General features: G+C 44.8%; 1 protein-coding gene across 1 annotated transcript in view; it reads left to right on the top strand.

Moving 5' to 3' along the window:
* The window catches only part of DISP3 (dispatched RND transporter family member 3), a 135,216-nt gene that overhangs the window by 29,192 nt on the left and 84,770 nt on the right, over window positions 1-21,254 (top strand). The window contains exon 2 of the mRNA XM_086920042.1: window positions 13,062-13,995. Within this exon, the coding sequence (XP_086776168.1) occupies window positions 13,062-13,995 (934 nt within the window). The remainder of the gene's footprint in view (window positions 1-13,061; window positions 13,996-21,254) is intronic.

The following is a 21,254-nucleotide window of genomic DNA, read 5'->3' as shown; positions in this document are numbered from 1 at the left end:
GTGCATGTGTGCACGAATGCTCTCCATACAGACCTACCTGATATCCATGACATCGCGTATTGGTGCTGAATGAGTGTGCGGTTGTGACTACACGAGGACCACCTGTTATTAATTACGCCGCACAGCAGTGTTGCTTTACACGTTGATTCCTTGCTAAAAGAATACTATGTTTGACATTGGATTTTAACCGTGCAGCCTTGGCCCACTGGGCTGTTTAAAAGTGTTTGTAATTATTTGTGTGTACATATTTTTGCTATTGTTGTGATCTGGAGTGCACCCTGTAACTGTGGGGTATTGAATTATAATAATTGCCAGGGTGGGCCTAGTTCTGACGTTTTGCACTGCATAAGGGTGCTGGGTGGTAAAGTAGGATCTTTCCCAAATGGGCATACTACTAATGTCATTTTAACCCCTTCCAGGCTCATGACGAGCTGGGCTCGTCATGGTGTAGCCTCCTCACACACTGATGACGAGCCCAGCTCGTCATGAAGCATGGGATTTAGTAAATCCCAGCATAGAAGGAGAATTCCACTAGCGCGGATGTGAGCTGGGCTCGTCATGGTGTAGCCTCCTCGCACACTGATGACGAGCCCAGCTCGTCATGAAGCATGGGATTTAGTAAATCCCAGCATAGAAGGAGAATTCCACTAGCGCGGATGTGAGCTGGGCTCGTCATGGTGTAGCCTCCTCGCACACTGATGACGAGCCCAGCTCGTCATGAAGCATGGGATTTAGTAAATCCCAGCATAGAAGTAGAATTCCACTAGCGCGGATGTGGTTAACACGGTTGGACCAAGTACCGCTAGTAATATTTCCAAATTTGAATTATGCCAGAAATAAATGATGTTCATGTTGTGTTAATTAATGTGTGTGTTGAATACAAACGTTGTTTACATACACCATGTGTGAAGTCTCTTATGTGACGCTCAGTGTATTTATTGTGAGTGAGTGTTGTGTCAATGCTTTACACATTGCCTCTGTGATAAGCCTGACTGCTCACTGCCAAGCTACCCAAGGTGAGCGCAGGTTATACAGAGAGTGTATTCACCCACCCCTGACAGGAGTGGTAGGTTCTGCCTGGCTAGGGCACCACCTCAGCCAACAAGAAAGTGCCAGTTCTAACAGGTGTGGAATCTAGATCCTTTTCACGAGCTGTTCAGTGAGCACCAAAAGATGTTTAAAAGCCCATGTGTTGTTTAGAGCCTACCCTGGCTCACCGATAATGGTTGTGGCTACCGGGTGGGCCTCAGGGGCTGCTGGAACAAAACTAGTCTGTCACTGTTGCTTTTTGCTTGTGTCTTCTTAGTATTTCATGGGCCATAACTTGGAACAAGCTGATTTCAGATTCAATATTTTGGTACCCTGGTGATTTGGGGAATCCATTTGGTTGGAGATGGTAAGAACTACTGAACTTCAAAGTTGGATACTGCAAGTTCAGGCCCCCATCCAGAGGGGCGTCAACAGAGATGCGACTGTGGTGGACGGCAGGTGGTTCCTTTGGGGAAATTACAAGAGTCTATGTGGGTTCCTGGGTTGAGTGAGGCTGCCATGCAGGGTCACAGTTCAAGGGCAGCTCACCAGCACTTCTGGAACTTCTGCAGTTGTTTGAGTTGCCAGATCTGCTCCTCCATGGTTGCTTGTCCCTTGCCTAAGAAGTAGGCAGGGTCAGTGTAGCAGGACAGACCAGTGGTCCTATACTTTAGCTGCATCCTTGACAGGGGGTACCTCTGGCTCGTCAGCAGACAAGCAGAGCTTCCTCCCCAACTGAATCCCAGCTGAGAAGGGGTGGGCCATAAGGTCGGTTCCAAATTCTAAGGAGCACCAATCCAGGTGCCACAGGGCATGATGAGGTCAACAACATACTTAAATCATGGTTAAAGGATTCCAAAATATATTTCTGTTGGGTGGTGCTGGTACAACGAAGGATACCCAGCTCCTTTCCAGAACTGCGCTGGGTTTGACATCGCTGGTCGTAGTTTCTTAGTTGAATTGTCAGGTTGGAGGGTATTTACTTAGGCCGGCATACCAGAACCTGTTCCCGCCAGGGCTGGGACTTGATTCCTGCCCGTGCCCAACATGTGCGTATCTGCTTTTTCCTGAGCCAGTATGTAGAGAAGGGTACAGCAAACAAAAGGCTCTTCCAAGGCCCAGAAGCAACCATGGCAACCGGAGCCACACAAAGAGAGGCAAAGATGATGGCGACCTTGCGGAGGGTGAATCGCAGACTCTTGTGCGCATTTCCATGGACCCAGTGATCTCAAGTGGCATAGGCTTCTTTTAGTCAACAAGCATTCAAACACATGCTGTTAAGAAAAAGAGCGAGCTTAGAGGGGACCGCACTAGTTTTACACGGGGTAGACTTCATCCCTATAGGTACAGAAACAGGCTCGGCCCAACTACTTTAAATCTAAATTGCAACCAACCAGACGCTCACCCATAATCTGGTGAACTGGGTATTCCCAAAGAAGATGAAAGGAGGAGCACTTTAGGTGTGCTTGCACAGGCAAAGTATGACGCTGACTGGTAGTGTATATGAATTGTCACCTGCTGGTCTCTGATTGAGAGACCACCCTGTGTGAAATATTAAAAACTGAAGTAACTCAAAGAGTAAATTTCAAGACGCTGCAAAATGTTACAAAAGCAATCCATGCATTAACGTTTCAAGCTCGCATAGAAAAGTGTGTGCGTTTGTGCTTGTGCGTGTACTTGTACGTGTATGTGTTTGTCCATGTGCATGTGAAAGAGAGAGGGGGTCTACTGAGATTCCCTAAGCAGGCTGGTAGACCACCATCTTTGATGCCCCTCTTCTTCCAGGGTTTGATAAAGGATTTGGCTGGGGTTGGGGTATATTAGGTTGTTTACTGGTCCTAGGGATGATGGATGAATGGCTCAGATGTCCTCACGCCCCTCCCCGTCAGACCCTGTTATTCTCCCTTGCTTTAAATGCTCTTTGTCCCTCAACATTGCCCTTATCTAGAAACTAAGGTGTGACATCTGCAATGACTTCTATCCATATTAAGTAGTCAGGGGTGAAATGGTATTTCTGATAAATAACTTTAGGAGGGACTCTGTGATCTCTAATCTTCTGTAAGATGAAAACTTCAGGATGCCCGGCCTTTAAATTATCTACAAAGGTGTTTGCCTCTGTTTGTAATCTATAGGTTCTAACTATATTCTTTGAATTGCTATTCACATAACTTGAATGCGCTGCCTCTCTGGATCCTTCAGGGTGATCCGAATTTGCATCTTAGATCCTGCAACAATAATCGCCTAGGCACCACTGTGACTTTGCAAGATGAACCCCTTCTCAGGCATCTGTCTGAGGTGCTGCCCCTAAATCCTGTCTCAATGCTTCTTTGGAACGAATCTGACTTGTCAGAACAGGTCTTCGGGAGGTCTTGTCTTCACTGGCACCAATCAGGACTATTCGAATCGTCATCCTTGTTACCTGGCTGGAGCCCTTCCCTAGCACCAATCAGGGCTGATGAAACTGGCATCCTTGCATTCTGACTGGCGGGTCTTCCCCGGCACCATTCGGGACTCTGCTCAATAACATTTCTTAGACCTTGGGTGGTCATGATCGCTGGCACCAATCAAGGCTGCTTGAACTTGGATCCCTGCACTGGGGGTGGAGGCCTCTCTGGGACTAATCATGAATAGCACAGTTAGGATGTCTGTGTCCCGTTTGACGTCCTCTTCAGAACAAATATAAGACCCCCTGATGGTTTTACTCGTGGGAAGGGTCGGGTTAGGCTAGGACAGGTCTGGGCAGTGAGTTCTTCCCTCTGTCTGCAGGTGGTGAAGAGAGCGCCTTGGGTATTTGCTGCTAGACGTGTGGCTTATTGTGACAACTATGCAGCGGGGTGTGTGCGTGCGCCATCTTGTGGGTGGTTTACTGTGTCCTCTGGTTCAAGAGCTGATGCCGAGAGCTTCCCTAACTGGTACCCAGAGCCCTTGCAGTTCTGGGACTGCACTGCAAAGTACACACCTCGAACCAATCTCAAGGGAGGAGAGTGGGGTGGGGGCGTGGGAGATAAGGAACATGACGGTAAAGCAAACACGCTGTTTATATGGTTTCTAAAGGTCCAAAAGGATGTGCTCAGGCGCTTTATGGCACTGGAGAGAAAAAAAAGTTGAACTCGAGAGAGTAAAGACAAGAGTGTGGGAAGAGGCAAGGAAAATAAAAAGTAAAAGAGAGAGAGAGAGAGAGAGAGAAACAGACCGGGGTCGGTGGAGGAAGGGTTGGGATAATGCCTTGGCGAGGGATAGTAGAGACGCCCTATCTTACTTCCAGAATGACCGGAAACATGAATAAGCAGACGTGAGTCACGGTGTACTGATTTCTATGCAACCTGATTGGAGGGCATTTTATATCCGATGTGAAACGTGAGCTCGAGTGAGGCGAGGCATCTCCTCCAGTGACCCCGTGGGAATCCCTGCCCCCTCTCACGTCCGTCCATCGGGGTGGATAGAAAAGGCCGCGGAGCGTATCTCAGGCTGATTCCTCCTGCTCCCTGCCGGGGAGGAGCGCTGTCCGGCGCCTCGGTGCTGAACACGGAGCCGCGGCGGTGACGGGAGGCGGCGGGCCTGCGCGGAGGGGGGCGGCGCGCGCGCTGTCACGCGGCGTAAGAGGAGCGCTATGTGAGAGCCTCAACCAGACAGAGCACCCGCACACCCTCATCGCGCGCCCGTCTCCTCCTCCAGTCTCCCGTCCTCTCCATTCTCTGTGGTTTACACCCCTTCTGCCTGGGCCCTCTCACCGTTAATCTCCCCCTTCACGCATGCAGTGTTCCTGTCTCGCTGCCTGACCGCCTCTCACCCGCTCTATCTGCAACTACACGTTATGTCGTTATTGAAACTCGTTCTCCCTCCTTCTCTCATTTCTACCCCTCTCTCTTGCTCTGTCTCTCTCTTTCATGTGACTGACTCCTTTTCTCACTATCTCTCATCAGTCTCGTGAGTTGTGCCATGTCTCCCTCCTTCTGCCCATCTTTCACCTGTCTCTCATGTGGGGCACCTCCTTCTCGCTCAGCGTCGTGCTCTCTCCCTTCCTCCTCTTATTCTCCCTTTAAGTATTCACTCCCCCATGCCCCGTCTCCACCCTTCTTCCCCGTCTGTCCATATCGCTTTCTTTTGTTCTGTCGGCGGCGTCTCTCTCGTCTGCCTCTCGCCCCATCTTTCATGGCAAAATCAACAACCGGACAGAAACAGCTCAACTTGAACCGAGACGCAAAGGATAACACAGTTTGGCGAAGCGATGAAGCTAGGATTGGAACTCACTTTTCCCGATTACTTGATCAAAAACTTAAAACGAAAAAATCAGAGTCGATCGGGGCTGTCAGAAAATTGGGAGACTTTTACACAAGGGTTGTCACTGAATGGTCACCGGTGTAGTGTCAAATTCTGTCACATGACAGGCGGCCAACTGACTTCGCCCTAGTCCTGCCAGCCTGTCAGAGACAGAGCCTGATATGTGACGCGTTCAATACTCGGTTGTCTACTGAACTCCATATAGTGATTTTTTTCCATATAGTGTGGATTTCGCTGAACGAGGGAGATTATGTTCATCTTGCGAGCAGAATCCGCCTTATTTGCGCTCAGTCGGCTTTAGTTTATTCCACTCCTCCACCCCTCTCCCTCCCTCCATCCCTCTGCGGGTTTCCCGCGTCACCCGTGAGCTATTCCCCTGCCCTCGCCACAATTGAGTCACTGAGCGGGAACCGCGACACTGTTCTGTCTGCGAGCTGGCATTAATTAGTTAGGTCGGATGCAATTAGCGCCTTTTTTCCCGGTGCAGTGTCTTCATAACAGGGTAATGACTTGTGTCGCGCGCCGCTTGCGCCAGATGCGGAGTAGCAGGAAGGGTGACGGAGTCACGTAGGGCGTTTGCAAGGGTGACGGAGTCACGTAGGGCGCTTGCAAGGGCGTGAGACTGAAAATTCATCATGGGGGCCACCCTGGCACCCATTACCGTCAGACTGCAAAGAAGGAGCTGTCAACAGAGCACCACCACAGTGACAGCACCCTAGCCGCCCAGCTCCGAGGCATGGGAGAAGCATCTCAAAGGCATACAGTGACAGCAAAGACTTGACTGGAATCTCCTCTAGGCCACTGAAGTCAGAGGGCGCCCAGGGCAATGACCCGGTTCATGACGGGAGCAAGGAAGACCAGACCAGCCGTGGGAGGTACAGAGCATGGACAGTTGACGAAGCATAACAGTAACCCTTACTGCCTAAGATACAGGAGTAAAGTAAAATCCTCTTTTTTGTTCACCTCATTCCTCTCTGCTAGATTCTGCAGGTCTTCTGAGTCTCTGCTCGGGGAATTCACTTTTAAGTTCTCATGTACTTATTCCCTTTAAAACGTGTAGCAAGATTGAAAGACTGAGGACTTGTTGTTGCAGGCAAATGCCCTGTATTTAACGGATCATCAGCTACATACACACAATCTGCTGTCTCCAGGACTGAGTCAGCATCACCCAGTGAGAGAGGGGGGGGGGGCTGCTCAGTGGTCTAACACAAGCCCCACAGGCCCCGAGGAGCAGGCGGACCACCCCCCAGGCCTCGGGGACCCTTTGGACCCCAGCTAGTGCAGCTGATGTTTGACTTTATCAGCTGCCCCTTGTAAAAACTTCAGCATCTTCAGAATCAGCCTGACCTCAGTGATTTGATTTGATTTTTATAAAGCGTGACAATTATCCGCTTGCATCCAGGCGCTATAATTACAGCAGGCTGCCACAAGCCAACGGCCAATCAACCTGTCTGTGTTAATAGGAGCTGCCTGAATAGTTACAGCCGGGTTTCAGGTGCCTTTCTAGAAGGCAGGTGTCCATTGGTGCAGTCAAAGCCTGGGGGAGAGAGTTCCTAAGTCTGGCAGCAGCAACGTAAAGGCAGTGACCCGCCCCTCTCTCCCAGACCAACCTGCAATATTAATCATCTTGCTAGTTGTGTAAGAGACCTCTTCCGGGAGTGGGCGGGCCTTCTTTTAACGCATCCGGAAGGTAAAGGTGCAATAATGACCACCTTGTATGTTAAGGGCCCTCCCCGAGCCAGCCCTCATCACTATCCTTCCTTGGAAGCCCCGCCCAAACTTCTGCTTCTGTATTGTCCCTCAGAGTGGAGAAACGTGAGAGGAAGTGACATGACCCCAGCTGCTTGGGCAGTGTGCCTGGACCTTTAGACATGGCAGGCACAGGAAGAGCTCTGAGGTTACCTAGGTCCACGCGTGAGTAGTCTATCCAGTCTTGAGTTTTTTGCTTTGCATTCTGGGACTGACAGTGGGTTAAACAGGACTGCAAATGCCAGAAACCAAAGCAAAAAAAAACAGAACTAGGAGAGTTACTCATGCATGGATATTGCAAACTTGAGAGCTCTGCAGACTTAGGACTGCAGAGGAAGTGACATGGAAAGACAGATGTAGAGGGTGGGAGGGAAGTATCAGTGATTGCAGATTCCGAAAGGGCCTTGCACTGCTGCTAGTGTACAGGACCTGGACGTTGCTCAGGCAGGTATATTAGATTTTGGGGTATTCAGGCCTCATTATCAGCTTCCTAATGTTATTGAACAGAGTTCCTATTGGGATATATTTTTATTTTAATTCGACACACACCTAGCTAGCTCAGTGAGCCTGCTCGAGGAAATGAGTGGGAACCAGAGATAGGGGAGAGAAGGCTGGTGCACAGTTAGAAGGGTCTATTTACAGCTTACACCTGCTCAGTGAAACTGTTAAATCTAAAAGTCCTTACTGTGGCATGTTAGGCTGAAGTGGAAGGATGATAACTTTGGACTGAATCTGTGTGTCTAATCCCTGGCAGTGTGGAGTTCCCAGCATGTTACTGACTCCTGGTGTGATCTTTGGAAACTCATTTGAGTGACCTACTATTTTTAAATAACCATGCAATGGAAGTAGTGTAACTAGCTACACTTCTGTTTAAAGTGTCTAACTGTGCCACTAGATGTATAGTTCTGCTTTGAGGTCTAAATTCCACTTTCTATGTAATGTGAGAGAAAGATGTATTGTGTATTGCTAAATCCTTAAGTTCAATCTGACCTGCCAGATGGCACTGCTGCCTCCAGTCAGCACCTGTTTGATCTGTGTAACGTGAAAGATACTGCTGTTGTCCAAAGGAGTAGAATCTCTGAAAACTGTGGTGTAGTTCTAATGTGTGGAGACTGAAAGTTCAATTTTGCCAGCTGGGGAAGAGACCTCAGTATAACATTAATATGTGTTTGTAAAGTGCACTTCACAAGAGGGGTTTACAACAGCTGAGTATTGATACCCAACTTAATGATAATATTTTTATCGACTTCAGGAGGATGAGAGGCCAAGTGGGCCTGCGGTTTATAGTGAACACATGTAATATACCAATACTAATACGACAGAGATTGCTTTTCTTCTAAAGCCACAGTCTTTTGTAGTTTAATTGCATTCATATAGCACTTCATACACCTGACGAGGCACTATAGCGCATAAGTGATCATGTAGGACGTTACATCATAAGGCATTCTTGACTGGAAGAATGTTGAGTTGCAATGTTACCTAAGCCTGAAGTGTTTCTATTCCTGAGTGAGAAGTATGGTAAGGATGAGAGACACATTTAACACACTTTTTTTTTTATATGAAACTATTGTATTGCACTGGTTGGGAGTAGGGGGGGGTATGTGTGTGGCTTTTGTGCTACTTGTTTCTGTTTCTTGTGTGATGGGTAGTGGAATGCACTTCCCGTGAAGCTTCAGCGGTGCTGCTGTGCTAATGATGAGGAGTGAGAGACAGATGCAGATGTGTCCCTACCATCCTTGATCGGTCCTAATTCTTCAGTGGTAATGGGTAACTTCCGGTTCTTCGGTGGAAATGGTCCCAAATCCTCTGGTGCTCGTATTATCCTTGTGGTCAATAGAATAGTTTGTTCATTGGTCAGTATGACTCCGCATCATCAGATTGCTAGAAGCCAGATCTACCTTTCTTGGTGAATTTCAAGTTGCCTTGGATGTTGCTTGTCTTTGCTGGGAGGGAGTTCCATATTTTTGAGCTACACAGGAGGAGGAGGTTCTTTTTTGGAACTTAGCTTATGAACAAGGCAGTTATCTGTAGAAGGGGATGCCTCTGGACACTCTCATGAACAGTCTTCCAATTAAAGATCGATGCCTTCTTTTTCTGGGTCCCTAATTCCAACCTGCAGTAGTCATGGAAGGCTCGGCTAATTCACTTGTGCGTCTCAGTGGGGAAACATCCTTTACAACGAAACCTTTACCACGCAGTGCTGTTACAACGCAAGTATTACAACGAAAACCTTTACAACGCATTACACTGGGGGGCGCTCTAGGATAGGGAATAGTTTTAATTTACTATCCAACACCTTCCCTAGTGTCCACGGGGACTTGAGTTCGAATAGTAAATTAAACTATTCACTATCCAGCACCCCCAAGTGTAATGCGTTGTAAAGGTTTGCGTTGTAATACTAGCGTTGTAACAGCATGCGTGGTAAAAGCATGCGTTGTAACGTCATACATCCGTCTCAGTGGTGCTAGTTCTTGGCTCACTGTGACCACTCCCGGAGGTTTCTTAGCTCATGTTTTGCAGCTTACCAACTTCCTGCATTCATTCATCCATGCCTATTGCTTGTTGTGATGATCTGAAATGACTCCGATCTCAGAGGTTTTGTCAGTTTATCTTCAGACGCTGGTTTTCATCTGAAGAGTGAGTCGCCTGGTTTCTCTTTAATTGCTGTCCTGCTGGTGCCTTGTGTCTCATCCGTGAACGAACATGTCTCAGTTACACAACAACTCACATCTGCAACTGGAAGCGAAAGGCTCTTCTATGTTGCCCGGCCCTTGACAAAAATTGAGGTTAGTCAGCCTAGAGCATCACTTGTGATCCTGGAAGTTGCTGCATCAGCATATTAAGGAAGGCCAATAACATCTTGACATTTCCTACCTCTATCCAATGTCTGCAGCAGACACCCCTGATGTTAGCGAATGTGATTTTTATGCCACTATATGCACAAAATCAATGTTGATAGCCGTCAAGTCCTCCGATGGTTTTGTAGTTTTTGCAATCATGTATTTTCTATAATCTTTGCATAAACAGGTAACTGTGAAATAGTCTGACTGATGACAAACTCTGGATGTAAAGAAGCCTCTTTAAGTCGGAGGTAACCTAAGTGTCTTCAAGAAGGCACTCATTGATAATGTGAGTGATATCTGTTCTCGTCGTTGATGCTCCCTAGCTTGATCATTGGAGCCGGACTAGAACCCTTTGAGGAAGTAGTGTCCTCTGTGCAATGTTATAGAACTAAGGGCTAGATATATGAAAGATAGGAATAGTGATTTCCTAATTGCGTTTTTTTGTGCATCGGAATTAGGAAATCGTGATTCCTAATGTATGAAACTCTTTTGAGTTTCATTAGCAATTTGTACTGGGTCTCAAATAGACGTATCTCATGAATATTAACGAGGTACGTCACAATTTGTGACCCTCCAGGTGCCACCATGTCTGTGATTGGTTTTAAAAAAGGAATTTGTTTTTTTTAATGCATCCTGTTTTTCAGGAAAACGGATGTGTTTAAAAAGCAAAAAAATGAGTTTACGTTTAATTATTTAAGGGTAGGCAGTGCCTGTTCTCAAAAAATATTTTTTCCACCATTGTCAAAGGGGAAGTGGTCCTAGGGGGACACCGTCCCATTTGCGAATGGGTATCACCTACTTTCAGTTGGTGGTAAGTGTGCAGGGCCGGACTGGGAACCACAACTGGTCCTGGCAAAGTGCTCGCCCCCCCTGGGGGTGGGTTGGAGGTGCTGCCGAGCTCATTACTGGGGCCGGTTTTCGGCTGATTGTAGTACAGGGCCGATTTTGCAGCTATGCTGCAAAAACGTCCCTTTAACAAAAATGGCCCCCAGGGTCCCAAAACCGGCCTCCACAAATGCGGCGCACCAGGGGATTGCTCGGTGCCCGCTATGGCCAGTCTGGCCCTGTAAGTGTGAATGTTTTATGACTGTGTTTCGGTCGCAAAAAGTTCGTACACACCTATGGAAATTGGTATTTGGATGGGCTTTGTATATCAAAAAGGCATTTTTGTTTTCGCTAAAGGCCTTTTTCTGTGAATCGGGCCGTTTGTAAAGCACACCTGTTTCATACATCTAGCCCATAGATATCTGAGAAGCGTTTGCAGCTGCAAGTGGGTGTGCACCAGGCAAAGAAGTCCAAGATCCTCTTGTAATTTTACAAAGTCTTTATTTTCAATTGATATTCTTCAAGTGTTAATAACACATTACGCTCAGCCAATGCTTTTCATTCTCACCCAAGAACTTCATCAGGGCTTGAGTTAAAGCAAGCAAAAGTTCAAAAACGAGAAGAAGTTGTGGTCTTGTATAAGTGCTCCAGTTTAATAAGCTGGAAACACGGGAGAATTCCCAGGGCAAGGCTGTGCCCGACAAGGGGATCCGCAATGAAAGCTCAAAGCATGACGGTCCTTCATACGGACCGTCGCTCTTTGAGCTTTCATTATAGATAGACCATTACCTTGTTGTGATATAGTGGTCTTTAGCCCCTTCCACGTGGGGCTAATTCTTCCACAGTGCGGGGGCGAGGGGCCGCACGCGGCGCAGCAGTACTCGTGACGAGTCCAGCTCATCATGCTGCACAGTGGAGCTGTGCTCATGGCAAGCTGGACTCGTCATGACTCTGCCCACTCCTTTAGAACGCCCGCACAGGTGGGGAATTCGACGCGCGTGAGAGGGACACAGCAGTTACAGCTCCACCGTACCTCATGACGAGCTCAGCTCGTCATAAGCATGGAAGGGGTAGGGGTGTAGATATGTTTTGCTCTAGTGTGTTGTTCTCTCTCTATGGAGCTTGTTGAATGGTTCCTAATTTTATCCAAACCGGTAGTGAGTCATAGGTCTGGTCTTGTGCTTTGATGAACTCTTGCAGTAAGTCCTCTTTGATGACCTCTTGCAGTAAGACCTCTTTGATGACCTCTTGCAGTAAGACCTCTTTGATGACCTCTTGCAGTAAGACCTCTTTGATGACCTCTTGCAGTAAGACCTCTTTGATGACCTCTTGCAGTAAGTCTTCTATGACATCATACCCTTTTCTGAAATTTTGCTGATTCTGTCCAGTTTGGTGTGGCGTTTGTGTGAGCTCACAGGCATTCCTGACCTATTTCTAATATCCACCATATCTGGTGAGGAGTAATTCGTGATCTCTTGTGCTTTTCTGACCTCTTGCTGACTGCGCCTATTGCTTGGTTAGAGACAAAAATTTACAGCTGAGCTGCGGCGATTTTTACCGCAAATAAACCTTGGTATTACCAAGGTTTATCGCAAATGCGATTAAAATCGCCGCAATGCATGAATATCGCTGAAAAGTCAGCGATATTCATGCATTACCGAGCTAATGCTCTTAGCCATGTTATCCACCTCCCATTGGATAACATGGCTAAGAACTGCTCAGGGCAGGTGTTAGCTTTTGGAGATATTCGCGCTTAGCGCGAATATCTCCAAAAGTTGGTAATAGGAGATAGCGATGTTAGCGACTGTTTTCAGTCGCTAACATCTTGGCACGCCCACTTTGCATGTCATTAGTGATAAATATCACTGACATGCAAAGTGGGGCCCAAGATGGTCGCTATCTCCTACTAGCTGTCGCTAACTGGTGTTAGCGACAGCTAGGTAATAGGGAGATAATTTTATCTCCGCTTTCTTGGCTTTTAAAGCCAAAAAAACGGAGATAAACCCCCTTGATAATATGCCCCCTAGTCTTTTGTTAAACCCAACGTCAGAGCTTATGTCCTGTTCTTACATCTTGGAGGCTTTACACTGTGTTCTGTTGATAAACATACATTGGTTAATCTACTTTTCTAACTCTTTGCTAACTATGCTTAGACACATTTTATTTCCTCTATCGGCTCACTTCTTTTCTGGGTTATTGTTTACTTAACCCAGAACTGCCTGACGTTCTGTGTGACATTTTGAGCTTTTCTGACTTCTTGATAACAGCCCAGTCTGGTTTTGAGTTCTTTGTAACCTCAAATGCTTGACCTTTCCTCTGCTCCTTTTCCCTCAGGTTAATGAAATGGATACAGATGATGATCCTTTACTGCACAATGCTTGGGTTGATGAGGAAGAGGAGGAGGTGACCTTTAATGTGCCAAAGAGGTGCACTGGATCTCGGCTATGCAGGCCATGCCAGAAGAGCTATCTGCCTGTACAGGATGTCCTACCCCTGCCTGGCTTCTGGAATGTCGTGGGTTGGCTCTTCACGAACCCCTATTCTGCTGGTTTTATACTTTTCCTTGGATGCCTAGTGCCTCTGGTCCTCTCAGCATTAATGTTCTTTGTGTATGCCCCACTCGATATTGATATCTCCTACAATGCCTTTGAGATACCGAACCACGAGTCCTCCCGACGCTTTGATGCTTTCACCCTGGCCTTAAAGTCTCAATTTGGAACCTGGGGTCGGAATCACAGGGAAGTGGCTGACTTCTCATCTGAAACACTGCAACGCTTAATCACCGAGAAGCTACCACAGACCATTCCAAACTCCTCCCATTTGGAGAATGCTCTCCGAACCAAACGCAGCACAGCCAACTCCGTGCCTTCCCTTAGCAGGAGCCCGGATGCACAAGAAGCCAACCACACATCCCGTCGCCCAAGAGGAACACCCCAATGGGACCACCCTAGTGTTTACACAAATGCTAACACGCAGACCCATGCTCATTGGCGCATTGAACTCATTTTCTTGGCGCAGGGGGACAGCGATAAGAACGTTTTCACCAGAGAGCGCCTTCAGACTATTCACCGCATTGAGAGGAAGATCATGGACCACCCACACTTCAGGGAATTCTGCTGGAAACCCCATGAGGTTCTGAAGGACCTCCCCCTGGGCACCTATTCCTACTGTGCTCCACCAAGCTCCCTTCTCACTTACTTCTACCCAACGGAGCGAGGGGGCAAGATTTACTACGATGGAATGGGGCAGGACTTGGCTGACATCCAGGGTATGTTCACAGGGGTAGGGATTAATAAAGAAGGGTCAGATTGGCTTTTTGATTGTGACATCTAGAACTCCAGAGAAGCTGTCAAAATGTAAAAAGGTTTCATCTGTTGAAATTGGACTTAATGCATTTAGGGCCATATTATTTATATCTGGCCAGTTAGGGAACTCCATTGCAACAGTGACAGAGCTCCCTCTCCGCTAAGACTATGGTTCTCCCACTGACTTAGATGCAGGCAGACCATCGTCGACGATGGCGGAGACCACTCTGTTTCCTCCATGGTCAAAATTCTTTGACAGTCCGACGGACTAAGGGTCGTCGGAAGTTGTCTATATGTTCACCCACCTAATTTAGATAAGCGGACATATAGCCATTTTCAATGCTCGTCACTGCCAAGAAAAACCTGGTGGTAAGGCTCTCTAAAAAGTTGTTGATACCCCCTCACCATGAGACAAAACTCCCATGACGAGTGGTGCATTTATTGGGGTTAATTTCTTTTTGAAAATAAAAAAAACTTGGTAAGTTTGCCATGCAGCTCTGTTATGTTGACGGAGCAGTACGGCAAAATCGCAGTCTATTAACAGGAACCGGTGGACATTTCTATATTCAGCAATCAGCACCTCCATCAGGGTGACGTAGTAAGCTACTCTATCACCTGGCAGAGAACGGGCTGACCGTCAAACAATAAATCAGCACCCTTAGTTTGTGTTTAATTGATGTCCAGGTTACAAGAGCTGAGAAAATGGAGTTAAACGTTTGGGCTGAAAAGCTGAAGATTGTGTTGTATTAGGTCCCTTTACCTTTATTTATCCCATTCAAAATCAGCGAGTGACTCTGGGTTTCAATTTACTGTCCTCCCTGCGAGAGAGCATGCAACTAGCTCTTTTGCATCATGTTGTTGTAGCATCAGTGTATGTATAAAGCACTGAAGGTCTTAGTAAGATCTCTTGATTACTTTAGGTAATGCCTGTGTACATTCCAGTATGTAGGATCTCCTTAGTGCCTCTGAATCCCTTTCTGCAGTGTCAGTGTGCCCCTCCAGGCCATGGACTGCCCTATCCCGTGCTCTGAGGTCAAAACAGAAGCTCTGGTTATGCTTTTTGTACTGTCAGTGTATAGATTGGGAGGAAATGTGTCCTTTGGTGCTCCAAGGCCCTCACAGCCTCTATTATTACTTACTAGGAGCATCCTTCAGAATGTCCTTAGGGCTCTGAGGAATCGAAAGGGTCTTTCTCTTCTCTCAGTAATGTAGTATGTCCTTTGGGCTTTGCTGTCTTATAGTGTCTCTGGTTAACTACGCCTGGTGTGTCTATTGGGGTCTGTGAATCCCTTTTGATAGTGTTAAGGTTTTGTCAGCACTATTGTGTTGTATTGTAATTGCATTTATATAGCGCTTACTACCCCTGACGAGGCGTCAAAATGCTTTTTCGGCGAGTAGCACACTACTCCGGGACCCATAGAGAATTAATGTTGAATTAGTATATTGAAATATGAAAGTAATTTTAAGTGGTGGATAGATTAGTCAGTCATTTCGATTCGGAAGGATAGCAGTAAAGTTAAAAGAGGTGTCAGATGATGCAAGAAGAGGTAGAGTAGAGGAGAGAGTCTAGGAAGGGTTATTTTAGGGATCATAGTAATGGTATGGGGTTTGGGATAAATGTCAGTGGATGTAGAGGATATATTGATAGACGTATAGTGTGAGAAATAGGGTGGTGCATTGGAAAGAGTAGTAGAAAGAAGTTTGAGATGAATCAGAAATTTGGGCTAGAAGATATATTGAGAGAAGTATAGGCTGATAAATGGGGTAGTGTATTGGAAATGCTAAATTAGAAGAAAGTGATAAATATATGGATCACTGAGGACATTGAAAGTAATAGATGCATAAAGGAATTACGTATATGTAGATGAAAGATATTAATAGAGGTGAAGGATGAGAAATAGGTTAATTCATTGGATAGACTTTTTCAGGAGAAAAGTAGCAAACACACAGAGCCAAGTACATGTAAGGTACATAGATGCACAATGGAAGCACGTTCATGGTAGCGGAATACCGAATAGCTTACTGTGGACCCATAACCTAATCTCCACAATCTGCATTCATTGATGAGTTGCATTCATTACACAGATGTAGATTTTAGGGGCTTGCTGTTAAGTTCAGTACTATACAGGTTTACTGATTCCCTGTAGCCATGGTCAGTGTGTTTCCATACTGAAGCTCAATGAGGTATAAAGTCTCTGTAGAGACTCACATTCCTCTCTGATACTGACACCATGTTTGGATCTGTTATTTTCATTTGTGTTTTGAAGGTTTCCATGTCCCACATGGATAACAGGTGTGTAGAATATTTAGATGGTGTGTGTACACAGGGTCACTTTGTCTCTCGGGCCTTTGGCTGTCCATTGTCTTTTAGTCCAAGTTCCTACACTCATTTATTGTTGACTATGTACTTTATCTGTGATTTCCTCTTGTCAGAGTCTGTACTCTGGTGTCTCTAAGTCACAGCAGTCAGACCCCCAGGATTTTGCAGCATTGATGAGCAAATTTTGTGGCACCAAAGTAGAAATTTTGCAGCACACAATTGTGTTTTATGCAGCATTTATGCAGCACATTGTTGTCCCATATCTGGTTGTCATGTCCCTCAAAAGCACGGATTATCCAGCTAATCCACCGTAATGAAGTGGCCAGTGAGAAAGTGGTGATGCTCGAGACGTAGGACAATAGCAAATCTCATTGCCACCCTTGCTTTCCCCTTTGAATAAGTTAACACACTTGAATTATGAGTTAGCGACTGCCCAGAACCCGACCTTTTGTTGACCAGTCTGCATGACAATTCCATAATCTTCCCTCTGGCTGCCTCTGAAAGTCTTTTACTCACTTCCTTCTGCTATTTGGGCTTGTTTCTGCATGCATTGTTCTCCCTCCCCCGTATGGCCCTTGACCCCCTCTTCCATCCTACAATCACCCTGTACCACCCCACCCTCCTCCGACCCGGGCTCTGCTCATATTTATGCATATGGGGATGACGAGCTTCCGTTGAAAACACCAGCATCGGTACATTCATTTCATTATCTGCACCTACCATGCACAGGCCTTGAGAGGTGCTTTGAATTATGAAACCCTTATGAAGGTTATTTTCAAACTCTTTGTATTGCAACAAACATAGACACTTTGCACTTTTCAGCACAGACCTATAGCTTGCTTAAAATTAGCTCCATTGCTCAAATGAAAGGTTTACATCTGGGATGTCGCTGGTTGTGCAGATGAGGAGGATAGGTCCCGCAAAGCATCGTGGGTGCCTCCATGCTCCCTCAGTTCCCATATCATGGAGGAGAGGAGAGGCCGGGTCTCTTTCCCTGGGAACAAACATGTGAAGTTTATCTCTACCCGTCCTCTGACGTCCCAGGCAGGCAGAGGCTGAGTGCATGTAGTGAAAGGAGAAATGAAAGACTGCTCTAGGGCCAACGCAAGGGATTCCCTGAAGACCCGAAGAGGCCTGTAATGACGTGCAGCACATCAAAGGCAAAGAAAGCATCAGTTTATGAGAACACGGGAGCAAGAGAATAACAAACAAACACAGCAGAGAAGAAATGTGCCGGCTCAATTGTTTGTGGCACATTAGTTTAAATACGTGAGCATCGCAGGACTTCACCAATATAGCGGCAAATTCGCGAATCGCAAAATGCTGGAGGGTCTGAATAGTGTTGTTGCCAGTCATGTAAGGTGATCCTGGTCTCAGATGATGTCCTGATGGTATGGTCATGTATGGACAGTATGTCTCTCAGGGCTCTGGGATTTCTATAGGTTTTTGAATTCTTTTTTAGACAAGCCCTTTGTGAGAGCATTAGCTTCTTTTGCCCGACTATTGTTTTTCGAAGCACTTCCTACGTAATATACATGCACAGAGGGCCCTTTGGTCAGCAAGCTTCATTCATTGGACTATTACATTGGTATTAACATTTTGCTGACTCACAACACAACATCCTGCATGGGTCAATGGGTCGGCCCACTTTACCCATTGGGCCGTTCACTTTGAGTGGCTGCATAAAGCCTGTGCACGTAAGTCACATCCACTTAATGTAGTTCCTTTCTCTTTAGTGACGCACTTGGCTCAAAAAGTGGAATATTTAATGGGTATTTTTTTCGCCTACACTTTGAGTGCACAGTTAGATGGTGATTGTTTTTTGTCTCATTTTTATAGTTGCTTTTATATAGTCTGTAAGCATCATTGCCACCTTATAGAGCATGCAATTTTATTGCTTAGTAATGTGATTATTTATTCTAGTCTTCTTCACAAATAATGATAATAATATGACAATTGGCACAACTGGAAGATTTGACGTTTAAAAAATCACTAGTAAAACAGCCACATCAGTGAATGTGTTTTAATTTTAAAAATTTTATCGCAAGGATATGTCTGCTGCAGTACGTCGCTGCATGTTTTTTTTATTTCAATTTTATGGTATATGCTTGCAGTACAAATGTATTTAATTTGAACCATCCTACAAACTTGCGAATGCCAGATCTATTGACTTTTCCAATGTTTGTTGTTAGAGTCACGGGGCCCGATTCACAGAACTAACTTAAGACAAAATCCTAAACTTACTACCATTTTGGTATTCACAGAAGGCACTTACTCATTTTGGTATTCACAGAAAGCACTTACTCATTTCGGTGTTCACAAAAGTTAGGAGTCCTAACTTTAGGACTCTTAAAGTTTTTCTTAGTTTAGTAGTAGTAAAGTTAGGACTCATTACTTTAGAACTCCTAAATGCCTGCTGGGAATACCGAAAGTCTTAAAATTAGGATTTTTTTCAACTTTACTACTACTAAACTGAGAAAAATCCTAATTTTAAGACTTTCGGTATTCACAGAAGGCATTTAGGAGTCCTAAAGTTAGGAGTCCTAACTTTACTACTACTAAATTGAGAAAAATCCTAATTTTAAGACTTTCGGTATTCACAGAAGGCATTTAGGAGTCCTAAAGTTAGGAGTCCTAACTTTACTACTCCTAAACTGAGAAAAATTCTAACTTTAGGACTTTCGGTATTCAAAGAAGGCATTTAGGAGTCCTAAGGACTCCTAACTTCTGTGAATACCGAAATGAGTAAGTGTCTTCTGTGAATACCAAAATGAGTAAGTGCCTTCTGTGAATGCGAAAATGGTAGTAAGTTTAGGATTTTGTTTTAAGTTAGTTCTGTGAATCGGGCCCACGATGTTTAGACCTGATTGGTTCTCTTTGGTCACAGGTAACTCTCTTGGATGTGTCAATATCCCTGTTAGATGGTTGTTATTCACATATTCTCAAATTGCCCTCTAGGGCCGAAGTAACAGTTTTGTGAAGTGGTCTCTTCATGGGACATATCAGCGAGCACAATTCCAGTTTCACGAAAAGTTGCACCCAGTAACTCCACTGTTTTTTTCTCCTGGTGTATCCCCTGAATATAGAAGGTAGATTTTTCAAGAAATACAAATTTAAAGGACAAAATATTGTATCCAAAATATCGAAAGGTAAGTGTAGATTTTCTATACCTAAGTCCACATATACCATGACAATATATATATATATATATATATATATATATATATATATATATATATATATATATATATATATATATATATATATATATATATATATATATATATATATATATATTCACTGAAAAAAACATAGGTTTCAGTCCTTATACAGTTAGGAATTAGCATATAAAAAAACATTGAAATTGCTCCTATATAGTTAGTTCTACTAACTATATTTCGCGTACCCGCAATCCACTGCTGATGATGTCACATATTACATCATTCATGACATGGTCAGTGACATCACTGATGACATCACTGATGACATCTCAAATGACATCACTGATGACATCACTGATGACATCATCCAGTGACTGTGTGTTTCTGTAAAGTTTAAATATGTTTTACATATTGAAGAATGAGTGGATGTATAAGTGTCTGGAAGAAAGATTTAGTAGGTACATGACTGAATGTATGAGTGAGTGATTAAATGTGTCTTACTGAATGCACAGGTTAGTGACTAAACTGTCTGAATGTGTGCATCAGTATGTCTGTTGTTGTGTAAGCTGCTGCATGTGTTGATCAGTAGCTATATGAGTGGCTATATGGGTTATTGATTGGTTGCCCAAGTATTTGTATGGGAGACTGAGTGTGTGTGTGGCTGGCTGGGAGGTGTGTGACTCTGTGCAGATCAATGTGTACTTGTATCAGTGATTGTATCAGTGATTGTATAAGAGAGGAAGTATGTGTTAGTATATGTTTGAATAAGTAAGGTGTTGTGTGTATAACTGTATAGATGAGGAAATGGAAGTGTGATTGATTCTTTACATGACTGACTAGGTGTGTGAGTAACTCCATGGATGAGTGGCAGTGTGTGAGAGTCTGCATAGGTGCATGAGTGCATATGATAGGTTTGTATTGATGAGAGACTGTATGTATGAGTGATTGTATGGGTGAATGAGTGGATGGGTGTGTAGACCTAGGAATCAGTGAGTGCCTATGTAGTAACTGGTATTGGTGTGTCAATGGTTTCAAGAATGGTAGTCTGTATTTAACACTGGGTGTATCAAAGGTTATATTAGAGTGTGAGGAGGTGCATCGTATTATCACATGAATGATGTGATCAGTGATGTGATCAGTGATGTCAAATGAGATGTCATCAGTGATGTCATCAGTGATGTCATTTTAGATGTCATCAGTGATGTCATCTGTGATGTCACTGACCATGTCATGAATGATGTAATATGTGACATCATCAGCAGTGGATTGCGGGTGCGCGAAATATAGTTAGTACAACTAACTATATAGGAGCAATTTCAATAGTTTTTTATATGCTAATTCCTAACTATATAATGACTGAAACCTATGGTTTTTTCAGTGAATTTCAAAGGTTTTGTAAATGCTAATTCCTAACTATATAAGGCCTGAAACCTATGTTTTTTTCAGTAAATTTGCAAGGTTTTTTAAATGCTAATACCTAACTATATAAGGCCTGAAACCTATGGTTTGTCCGTGAATTTGCAAGGTTTTTTAAATGCTAATTCCTAACTAAATAAGGCCTGAAACCTATGGTTTTTTCAGTGAATTTGCAAGGTTTTTTAAATGCTAATTCTATTAGCGGATAACGTTTAAATATGTTAATATCCTTGTGGGACCACCTGAGCAGCCCTAGAGATCCGATTTTTGGACCGGAGCAAGATGCTCTCTGATTGTGCCGTATTTCTTGCCTTCTGCCCCCCTG

The sequence above is a fragment of the Lissotriton vulgaris genome, chromosome 5, assembly GCF_964263255.1.
Source record: "Lissotriton vulgaris chromosome 5, aLisVul1.2, whole genome shotgun sequence".
Taxonomy (NCBI): domain Eukaryota; kingdom Metazoa; phylum Chordata; class Amphibia; order Caudata; family Salamandridae; genus Lissotriton; species Lissotriton vulgaris.
This window is presented reverse-complemented; position numbering and strand designations above follow the sequence as displayed.